Raw genomic sequence first — 12,191 nt, 5'->3', positions numbered from 1 at the left:
GAAGATGGAGGAAGTGAAAGAGAAAAGCATGAATAAAGGTTGGGGTCGGGGGTTTTAGGTATGGGTTTCACGCACAGATTCTGTGCGTGAAGCCTAGTTTGGTTCTTTCTTTTTCTTTTTTTTTTAATGAGTTAGTTTGATTCCAAATTTTTTTTTTTTGGGTTACAAATGTGCCGGGCTCATCTTGGTCCAAAATATAGTTCTACCTTTTTATCCAAGTGAACCAACCGTGTTATAAATTAGATCCTGTTTATATGTAATGCGTTTCACCTCTCAACCAACACATATTTCCTTTCAATTAGTTCAATTTCATTAATTTCCTTTATTAGCTTTCTTTAGGTTCCTAATAATATCGGTAAAAACTCACCCAGGGTATTTTCACCAAACCATACTAATTACCATTCAGTAATAAATTGAGATGAAAATGGGTTGATATTAACAACGTTATAGTGATAACTATGTTTATGAAGACATGTGTCATGTATTTATACTTTACTTTGATGTAGACAACACAAGCACTCTCTTCCTTGATAATCTGAAGATAATTTATCCTCGAGCATTACAACAAAACAACACACAATTTTTCATCAATCACTCAATAATAGTACTTCTGTTATATCCTATGTTTTTGAACTGCATTTTGCTCCAAGTTATCCTCAAACGTTGACAGGTTTAACAAACAACTGGGTAATCTTGTGCGAATCAAAACTTTAAATGCTTATTCGATTTCTTAACGGTGAATTCGAAGAGAACATTAAAAGCATCCTATATTAACAATGTAAACAACGTAAGAGAAAGACAAATCCAAGAACTACATACTCCCTCCGTCCCATATTAATTGGTCACATTACTAAAAGTATATGTCTCGAATTATTTGTTCATTTACAAAATCAAGGTAAAATTAATTAAATCTTTCCCATCTTACCCTTAGTATTAAATGTTTTTGAAAATAGTCAATATTGATTTGAATGTATTTATTGGAGAGAGATAAGGGTAAAATAGTAAAATATATCTTTTATTTATAATTTCTTAAGGGATGTGTAAAAGAGAAAGCGGCCAAATAATATGGGATGGAGGGACGGAGGGAGTACTAATCATAAAACATCTATAATATCTAAGTACAAAGTTCATTAACAAAGTGATGCTCGTACCTCCCCATACCAGAATAGAAAAAGAAAGTCTACAAACCCGTTTGGCCATAAGAATTATTCACTTTTTTTGGGGAATTTTTTCTTTTTTTTCAAAAATTAGTGTTTGATCATAAAAATTTCAAATACAACTTAAATTTGTATTTGGAACTTGAGAAACAACGAAAATCTTGTTTTTCACGTTTTTCATTTTCTGTTTTGGTCCATTACGTTTGTTTTTCTGTTTTTAATTTTTACCATAAAAGTTTTATTTTTATAAAAAGGACCCTCATTTATATTAGCCAACAACCAGGTAAGTATACCCAACTACCGTATTTAGAGATGCTATATTTTCTATTCCCTTAAAGAAGCAGGTGAAATTTTGCAACAAACCCATAACTAGAGACGCTATATTTTTTGTATACACCAGTAAGTCTCTCAGTTGCTGTCTTTTGATAGAAGGAAACTATCAGTTTTGAGCCCTCCATAAGCTGATCTCGAATATCGTTACTATATTTCTGGCACTGGTTAACCTGCCCATGCCCCCTACTAGTATTTAGCTGAGTACCCCTCGCCCAAAACCCCTCCTCCGTGATACCATCGCAACATTTATATATATCATAATGGTATAATGGAGAATTAAGAGAAAGATTGAAGCAGTCATCCATGATAGCATCTCAGTATATTTATATACCATGATGGTATCATAGAGGACTAAGAGAGTGTCTCATTGAAGGACTGAAGCAGTCCTCCATGATACCATCTTAGTATATGGTGTATATTTTGATGGTTCATGGAAGACTGAGGAGTGTCTCATTGAAGGATTGAAGCAGTCCTCCGTGATGATACCATCCTAGTATGTGTATATAAGATGATAATATTATGGAGGTTTTTTTTTTTTTTTTCCAGAAAAGTGTGTATTCTTAATCATGTCAGTATATTACATATGTCTATGTGTTTCATAAAAGGTTGATGAGTGTTTTTGAAGAAATAAAAGCCCTCTCTAATACCATCATGTTGGTGTTATATTTTTTGGAAATTTCAGGTGAATAGTTTTGGGAGTATGAAAGTAAGGGAATATGGGCCAAAAGAATAATTTGGTTGAATTTCTTTATATGAGCTAACAGAGTAATTTATTTTTTGTTGAGAAAAAAAAAGGAAAAAAAAAATTGCCAAAATTTCATTTTGTTTTTGCACGGATTGTTCTTCAAAGGCACTGGTCTAACATGGGATCAACCCCATTCCAACTTCCAATTTCAGTTCTTACTCTTCCATGTAAGATTTTGCTTCATTTTCATATGCTCTTATATGGGCTGCCGTCTAAATTTTGATACTTAGAAGTTGATTACATGGAGCTGTCTAAATTTTGTTTCTTTAATTTTTGGTCCTCAAATTGCTCATCTTTAATTTTTGCCTTTACTCAAAAAAGTGACCGAAATATCTCGAGATTTTGGATTCGAATTCTTGCTCAATCAAAAAAAAAATTATAAGGTAGAGTTTGTCTTATGCGTTAAGACAAACTCTATCCTTATAAGGTAGAGTTTGAAACTATGCCTTAAGGTAGTTTCATTGCCCCTTCACCGTTCTAGTAGTTTTCTCTAAACCACAGTTCCTCTTCGATCTCTTCTTATACATTCTCGTTTGTAAAACGTTAAAATCTTCCTAGTATAAAACAAATTTATTTGAATTTTATTTTGTCAACTTTGACTCTCCTCTTTATTTAATACACGTTTCCAACCAATTATTTCCCATAAACCCTTACATTTCTTTGATTCTTGTCAATATAATACTAATATTTATTAACAACCCCCTTCTTTTCCTAACAAAAATTTCCCATAAACTAGACATTTTGCTTGAAAGGTTTGGCAAACTTTCAGACCCATAAAAAAAAAAACTACACTAGAGATCTCTTTGTGGAAAATTTGATAGAAGAATATGACATAGTACTAGATGATGGAAACAGGGACGATCTCTAGACTTCCAACTTCCAATTTCAGTTCTAACTCTTCCATGTAAGCTTTTATGTTTTTTCATATGGTCTTATATGGGCTGCTGTCCAAATTTTGATACTTAGAAGTTGATTATATGGGTTTGATCCCAGCGAAATGGGGTTGTCTTTTTTATGTCTGGTTAACATTGTCAATTTTGGTAGGAGATTGAGGTTATTTGGTATGAAGAAACTGCTGCTTCTTCTAATCAAATACTAAGTAGCTTATAAAATGTTTTGCTTAGGAAATTTAGGAAGTTACTCTTTACATTTATAACTTTGCAATGACAATCTAGTAAGGGGCCAGTGGCGGAGCCAGGATTTTCACTAAGGGGTTCAAAATATAAAGAAATAAACACATAAAGAAGCCAAGGGGATTCAACATTTTCTACATATACATCAAGAATAATTTTGATCTTGAACATACTGTGTAATTTTCCGCCCCTTGGCTCCGCCCTTGAAAGGGAGTGTATCAAGTATGAATCAATAGACATTCTTGTTGGGGGGAAAACCATAGACATTCTTGTTGGGGGGAAAACCCTTCTTTTTTTTTTTTTTTTTTTTTTTTGATGACATGTGAAAACCCTTTTAATGAAGAGATGTTTGTTTGAGAAAAGATTTTTCATTGCCGTGCTTTTTTGAATGCAAAAATGAATTACTGAAAGTGAATCTTTGTCTTGGCAGGTGTTGCTCAGACAAGGTTAAATCCTGCTTGCTATTCCTCACATGGTGCGCGAAAAACAAATAATGATGAGCAAACGAGTACAGTTTTATCTTCTGATCCCACTTTTAAGAAAATCAGTGTACTTGGGGGATTGTCTTTACATCGTCCAGTGCACAAGAGAGACATAGTCGGCAAAACGTTTTGCTCTGTTGGATTGTATACATATCCAGGGAGCACTGTTGAATCTTCTTCACAGACAACTCAAGAAAAAAATGGAGTGCTACTTTTGAATCTTGGAGGACCAGACACAGTTCATGATGTCCAGCCTTTTTTATTCAACTTATTTGCCGACCCTGTATGCCACCAATCGTCTAATTCCCTTTTTTCCCCTAATCTGAAGATTCTGAACAATTTAGTTCCATTGTTTGTATATATTAGGCTAATGGTATGAATTTCGCGTGGCAGGATATTATACGTCTGCCCAGATTGTTCCGCTTTCTCCAGCGCCCATTGGCACAACTCATTTCTGTCCTCCGAGCTCCGAAAAGTAAGGAAGGGTATGCTGCAATTGGAGGCGGTTCCCCTTTACAAAAAATAACAGATGAGCAGGTATAGAAAATCCTCTGTTTTATTTATGTGCTCCGTGCTAACAAGTTCTTTCTATTTCACTACGACGGTGTCATTTTCAACTTGTTAACCCTCTTAAGCTCATCATTACAGGCTAATGCGTTAAAAATGGCACTAGAAACAAAGGAAGTTCCAGCAAACGTCTATGTTGCGATGAGGTACTGGTACCCGTTCACTGAGGAAGCTGCTCACCAGGTAGACTTAAAATGCATCCTTTTGTTCCTTTTAGCAGTTAACATTTGTTTTTGTCCTGATCTATTCTTTGATCTTGTCTGCTTCTTCTTTCACGTGCTTACTATAATCTCAATAAGTCATTCAAGCACTAGTTCCATTTATACTTTCAAATAAGTCTAATTTGTTTTGAGAGCTTGAACATGGGCAGAATTCACAGAAGTACTAGCTAACAAGCACATATAAATATATTACTACGAATAAGAATAAAGAATCATAAGAATGGAGGAATAATTCTAAAAGGTAGAATAGAAAATGGTAGGACCATAAGATCCCACACATCTTACAACTATTTTGGCCATATAGTTTTTCTTGATTTCAGTTATTTTGTGTGACCTTATGTCAGAATATGTTATCCGTAGCTCATATGCTACAAATTCCTGCTTGTATAATATTGTATAATGAGTATAAATAATGGTATACCATATGCATTTTCATTCTACATTTATGTTTATATATAACCTGTTACATGTTTGGTGCAATTGTTCTATGTTCTGAGTTGCATTGTCTTATTTAGATATCGAGCTTTACATAGAGACTGGATTTTAATTTATCTCTACTATTCTTGCAGTTTCCAGGTATATATAAATAATATTTTTTTTTTCCTTTTCTGATTCTTAAAAGGTTCTTACGCTTTTACACTTTGTTTCACCCTAAAGCAATATTATCTAGGATCTTGATTGTAGAAATCTTCCTTTTCTACGTACTTCTGGAAAAAACTTTTCGTTGGGGAAAGAAGCAGATTAATAATACTGGGATTAAGTTAGCCACAATAATAACAGATGACGTTTCTACGTAATGGATTTTGAGACGTCTATTTTATTTGAATCTTCGCCTACCCGACAACCCCCCCCCCCCCCACCCACCGCACCCCCATCCCAAAAAAATACCTCCTCCCCTTCATAGAGTTTTAGGGAAGATAATGAGCTAAAGGTCTTGTTATCTATGTTTACCTCCTCCTCCTTTTTGATTGGTACCTCCTTTCTTCTTCTTTCTATAAATGATATTCATTTCATAAGTACGTAAAAGATCAGTTAGATTCTTAACTTGTCGAGGATTATGATGAGGACTGAATTTCAGGTAGGGGTAAGGTCTGTGTACACTCTACCCTATGGGTGTGTGACCCCACTTATGGGATTACACTGGTTATGTTGTTGTTGTAATTGAACTGATGCTTTGAGAGTACTTTCTCACTACCAACTGGTCTCTTTATATGCATGACTGATGGACACATGAAGTTTTAGGTAGTATGGCTAGAGGCCCCTGGAGGGGGGATAAATTTTGGACATTTATCATCTTTACCGATGGAAGCCATGAAAAATATACCGTCTTTTGTTAATCTTGACAGTAATTGAACTGGATTGGAGTTCATATCTAACTTTTGAATAGGCAAGTCAAATAGCTTCTTTGGGCTTGATTTGCTTTCAAATAAAGATCCATTAGCACTACCAACAGTTGAATTAAGGCTTAGTCTTCTTTGTACGTCTCCAATTTGCAATTTTGTGTCGTGTTCTGGTTACATTGTTTGGCAACATTAGCTGAAGAAAATTCAGTATGCTTTTTTGTCATTAATTTATCTGGCTTTGATAGTTTTGGCTTCTGGTTAGCGCAGTCTTCTTAATGTGCTCTGTTTTTCTTAGCAAGCTTGTAATACAACCTCACTGCTTTTATGTGCAGATATAGTCAAAAAGGTATATGCTGAGAATATTGATAAACTGCCAGCTGTTTATTTGAGATCCTTTATTTTTCTTTTTTATTTAAAAAGATTTCATGTGTTGAAATTTTGGGTGGAACATGTTTTCTGCCCCTAGTTGATCCCAGCCAGCAGTTACCTTTCAAGGACACCCAATTGAATAGTTGGGATTGAATGGGACCGAAGAATCACTCATCTCCTGTGAGCTTGAAATTTCATAAGTGTTAAGTTTGACCTGAATTTGAGTTCCCTGTTGTGCTGCAGATAAAAAGAGATGGGATCACAAAGCTTGTAGTACTGCCTTTGTATCCTCAATACTTGATCTCTACAACTGGTTCAAGCGTCCGTGCCCTTCAGAATATTTTCAAATAACTTCTTTTTTCCTTTTCAATTTGGTTATTGCATTACGGATTGTCATGTTCTTAACTTGAAGTGTATGCATATGCTTGTTCCCGACTCTAATTAATATCTTAACTTTGTGTACTCTCAGGGACGACTCTTATCTGTCCAGACTGCCAGTTGCTGTCATTGAATCCTGGTACCAACGACAAGGTTACATCAAGTCCATGGCAGACTTGATTGAGAAGGAATTATATAGTTTCTCTAAGCCTGAGGAGGTATCTTATCTTATTCCTTATGCTTTTTCGTTTGCTGATGAATCTTTCTTTATTATCACTAGGAGTTTGTTACTCTTCCTACTCAATCCTAAGTTTCTGGATGTATTTTAGGTCATGGTTTTCTTTAGTGCACATGGAGTGCCAGGTAGTTATGTTGAAGATGCTGGTCAGTGGTGATCCATATAGAGATCAGATGGAAGAGTGCATTTTCTTGATAATGAAAGAGCTCAAAGCTAGAGGAATCAACAATGATCATACCTTGGCTTACCACGTTTGTCCTAAAGCCTAAGTCCTCCAAATCACTTCTTTGTGTTACCCATAGTTGAAGACATTCTGCAATACCATGTACATTCAGCTCTTCCAAATGGCGCCCTCTAAGTAACTTATTATAGATGGAAATAAATGTATCTTTCCACGCTGCAATGACTAAAAGTTTAGTTTTGCCAAACTAAATGTGCTTATACTGCTTAGTTCTAGTCAAAGTGGAACTGTTCCATATTTTCTCCTCTTTTTCCTTGCTATTTTTTGGAACAATCTTTTCTTGTGAGAAGATTGGGATGGAGGAAGGGGGAAGAAGTAGGGTCTTTTGGGGGGGGGGGGGGGGGGGGTGGAGGGGGTTTGAGACAGAATATGACTCCCCTTTCCCCATTTTACCCCTATTTCGGTCTGTTCCATAAAATATGTCCTCTTACCTAAAATTGGCAAAGTTTATCCCTCAACAGCTTAGGTTAATATTAATTTTATTTATTATTTCAAATTTGATATGACATCTTTTCAACCAACTTTATACTTCTATACATTTCAGATTTTCTAAACTCTTCTGCTCCGAACTCGGTATAATAATCCTTCATAACGTTTTACTCTTATACTGTGTAAAATGAAGAAAAGTAATTTCATTAATGTGTGAAAATTCATGCATACAAGAATACCAAAAATTAAATATACTGGGATGAAGGTACTTTTCCCTCTATTTGGTGGTGAATTAACTTAGTATCATTCCAGAGCCGAGTTGGACCTGTACAATGGTTGAAACCATACACTGATGAAGTTCTTGTTGAGCTTGGACAGAAAGGTGTAAAATCTCTGTTGGCTGTTCCAGTAAGGTATGCGTTCTAGCACCTGAATTTTCTCTTCTCAATGAGTTGTTATGGTGTCATGGGATCAAAACTCAGTGCTATTAATTTATCGGGCGATATTTTGTTAGATCAACAACCTGTGTTAAACTTTCTATGGGCTGTCATGCAAGTTTAACATGACTACATTTTGTTGAAAACTATTTCAAGTCTACTATGGTCTCTCTAGCCACACCTGATTTGCTGGATAAGGTAACTGGAAGGCCGCACGACGCATGGGTCCTATTGGTCCAAATAGATAACTTGAATATATAGAAAGGATTGTCACTTGCGGATGCTAATATCTTGTGCTTGAGAGGTTGGAAAATGTAAGATAAGTCGACTAGTTATAGCAAGAAATCTCTTTGATTAGTCAAAAGAAGAGAAATAAAAGGGGTGAGATTGTATTGAAATTCTTGAGTGAATTGTATGATGAGATGACAACGAACCAAGAACTTAAAATGTCACTACCAGTTCAAGAGTGTTAGGCCTTTCTTGTTATGCTCTTCTCATGTGAATTGTCTGTAGGCTTAGTTTTCACTTGCCCGCAAGATAACATTATTTCTTGGGGTTATTCTTGATATCTCACCTTAAATGTATGCATGCTATTGGAATTTCAGCTTTGTGAGCGAGCATATAGAGACTCTTGAAGAGATTGATATGGAATACAAGGAATTAGCACTTGAATTGGGGATTGAAAATTGGGGTCGTGTTCCTGCTCTGAATTGCACCTCCTCTTTCATGACTGATCTGGCAGATGCAGTTATTGAAGCATTGCCTTCGACAATGGCGATGTCTGCGCCCACTGGTACAGAGGTTGACAATGATCCGATGCAATATTTTATAAAAATGCTTTTCGGATCATTATTAGCATTTGTTTTTCTGTTTTCACCAAGGATGGTATCGGCTTTTAAAAAGAACATCCTTCAGGGAGGACAAAAGATCCTTATCAGAAATAATACAGAGATCAACAAGCAACAGTTTACAAGTTATGTTCTTACTACTAAATATACTAGGTATCACTTTTGTTAGAGAGACTGGATACGGCAGTTTCGAACTGCTGGTATTCTGTTTTGGGGACAGGCATAGAACGAAAACAAATCAGAGATACAAGAGTCTTTGTGGCATTTGTTTTACATTCATTCCAGATCTTGTATTTTTGTAAATCTATGAAACTTCATTTTAGTGTACAGTGAATTCTTTTTGTCATCCATTCACAGAAACAATACTTCTAATAGGTTACGGGTGCAAGCTATGGAAACCTCTTACAGAAATACAAGTTAAACTTAATGTGGTGTAGTCTTTCTTAGACCCCAAGCACGTACATAGGGGAAGCTTGGTATTGTGATTTACCACCGATAGTATACATATTTTATGCATAACTAGTGTGTATGTATATATATATATATATATATATATATATATATATATATATATATATATATATATATATTTGGCTAGCGATTGTAATTATTTTTGGCGACCGGTCGGATGTGCAACTTTCCCCTAGTAAAGCATCTCTGCAACCCGCAAATGAGGTGACGATTATTAATGTGAATATGATCCTTAAAGGACAATTTGCTAACCAGCTTATGCCCTTAAAATGAAACTGTCATAAACCGAAGCATGCTTAAAGTAGTAATCCACTTCCGACCGATTAGTATCTCTAATCGGACTTATTTTAAGGGGAACATGTCGACTCAAGATACTCTTAAGCTATCCAAAGAATCTCAATTGGGTCCTTGCACTAGTGAAAACTCAGGAATAAAGTTCTGAAAAAAAAAAAAAAAATGGGGATCTTGGACCTAACTCAAACTCTAAAAACTAATTGGTGAGATAAGATTGACCAAGCTCATATAAAGAAATCATTTTTTTCACTTGCACGCCCAATACTCCATTTGGAATCTGGACAATATAAGATGACGACTCAACACTGGATAAACAATGAATTAGATGGATCTAGCTTTGATACCATAAAAAAAGATGGACCTTGAGCCTAATTTGAACCCAAAAAGGTAGTTTATAAGGTGGGGATTATCCTTTATCATATAAAGCGAACAATTTTCCTCTTTTCCACCGCTGTGGAGTCAACAGTTTCTAACCACCTCAATCCCAGCCTTCACTCTCTTTTTTAGGGAAAATCAAATTGCAATAGGCATACCAAGGAAACCAGAATTGCAATTATCTCATCCGTCAACCCAAACTTGGTAATATCATTCTCAGGATACAAGATCTAGTTCAATATGCAAGAAAATTCTTTTTTCAATTAAACAACTGTAAGACACTTCCAAAAACTATGGTGACTGCACTCATGGCGCTGCTTCGGCATGTATGATCCTTGGTCTTTGAAAGGGGTGAACAGGAACAGACAATAAAAGATAAACCAAAGCGGACATTACAACAACAACAACAACAAGAAGCCCAGTATAATCCCAATTTGAGAATGCAGGGAGGAGTAGAGTGTCTGAGTTCACAACCCCCACCTTGAAAGGTAGGGCTGTTTCCGAAAGACCCTCGGCTCAAGAGAGGAAAGAGAGAGAAAACAAAGAGAAAACAAGACAAAAGGTCGGATAGGGCCAAGCATCGAAAACAATATGATAAGAACGAATACCAAAAGCGAGAAAGTCATGGTAGAACAGTCCGGAAACCAAAGCAGACATTGCGAGAAAGAATCACCCAGTGGTTTAAAAAATTCACTAGTTTGGATTCATGTCAGAGAAACACATTAAGAGAGAGGCAAAATGCTCCCTCCTGAAAGATTATCCATGCCCAAAGCTCAATCTGAGACCTTTAGTTGAGGAAGAGCGATCCCTGCCATCACACACACCCCTCGAAGGTATAAGAATATTATAGTGATAATGTTATTGAAGGAGTAAACTTATACTGGTAATAGCCCTTCTCCGTAGATTAATCTACCAAGCCTCGCAGGACTGATTTTGTTTTCCAGGGAAATAAATGTAAGAAAGAGTGATCATGAATACAACATGCTCGAAGCTGCTTTATTGAAGCAAAAATATGGGGAGTCCTAACTCAGCCTTTGAGATCTATAGCAGAAAGGCTCATCCTCTCCGTAAATTGTACTAGCCAAACACGAAAATTTGAAAATTTGTATCTCGTTGATGCGTGTTATCCCGCACAAGTTAGAGATTGACAACTATCTTTTATCGACAGTGATATGACAACTATCTTTTATCGACAGTGATATAAGTCATTCCTTTGAAACCTAATATTTGGGAAGTTTAGACATAATAACCAGTAATCGTGAACCCTCGTCCTACAATCTCCCCTGCACAAAACCAAGCAAAACATTCTAGCCCAAATAGAGCAGCAATGCCTGCATCCTCAATTTTCAGCTCCTGTCTGTGCTTCCATAAGTTCTTGACATCATTCAATCGCGTGATTCTAAACATACTATATGAAATATTGAGATTAAAGATTTAAAAAAACATTTTTTTTGGAGACTAAAAAGAAAACGGAAAAGAATTGAAACAAATGGAATTGTAAAGATGACGTAGATTTATATCCGTCATTTTGCTTACGTCGATTTATGTCCGTCATTTTGTCGTGCTGTGTGAAATTGCTCAACGTACTCTTAATCTTCTAATCATGAAATCACTCAACTTCTAATTAGAAGATTCAGTTTTCTGACTACAATGTAGTACTTCTTGCTCTTCTAATCATGACTAGATGATGAAAGCCTGTGCTAGCACGGATCCAATATAAAAAATAGTATCACATTTTTCTTTTTAGTCTGTCTTAAAAAGAATGATATATTTTTATGTTTAAAAATCATTTAACTTGAAACTTTCCTTTTTACCTTTAATGAAATGATTTAAATCGACACAAATATCTATGACTTGTTTTAAACCACAAGTTTCAAAGATCTTTCCTTTCTTTTTTAAACTTCGTGTCTAGTCAAATTATGTCACATAAATTACGACAGAGAGAGTACCTTTTAGTAATATAATTATGGAATTTTTATTATAAAAAGTATTATAATTCAATTAATTAAAAATATCAATAAATTATTTTACTTAGTCCGCTTCTCCCATATATGACTTTCCTGGTTTGGTTCTCCAATTGAAAGATTTGAAATACACCTTCTCCTACCGAGTTTCATGCCATAAATCTCT

The 12,191-nt window shown here is 35.4% G+C and overlaps 1 protein-coding gene across 1 annotated transcript; it reads left to right on the top strand.

Moving 5' to 3' along the window:
• Positions 1-3,232: 3,232 nt before the first annotated feature.
• LOC132060813 (ferrochelatase-1, chloroplastic-like) lies at positions 3,233-9,255 on the top strand. The gene is given in 10 exon segments (XM_059453730.1): positions 3,233-3,296; positions 3,799-4,133; positions 4,244-4,387; positions 4,499-4,600; positions 6,594-6,724; positions 6,820-6,946; positions 7,058-7,117; positions 7,119-7,217; positions 7,949-8,049; positions 8,679-9,255. Coding segments are annotated over 10 exon segments (1,575 nt in total). The 3' UTR covers positions 9,091-9,255.
• The last annotated feature ends 2,936 nt before the right edge of the window (positions 9,256-12,191 follow it).

The sequence above is a fragment of the Lycium ferocissimum genome, chromosome 1 (assembly GCF_029784015.1).
Source record: "Lycium ferocissimum isolate CSIRO_LF1 chromosome 1, AGI_CSIRO_Lferr_CH_V1, whole genome shotgun sequence".
Lineage (NCBI taxonomy): Eukaryota > Viridiplantae > Streptophyta > Magnoliopsida > Solanales > Solanaceae > Lycium > Lycium ferocissimum.
This window is presented reverse-complemented; position numbering and strand designations above follow the sequence as displayed.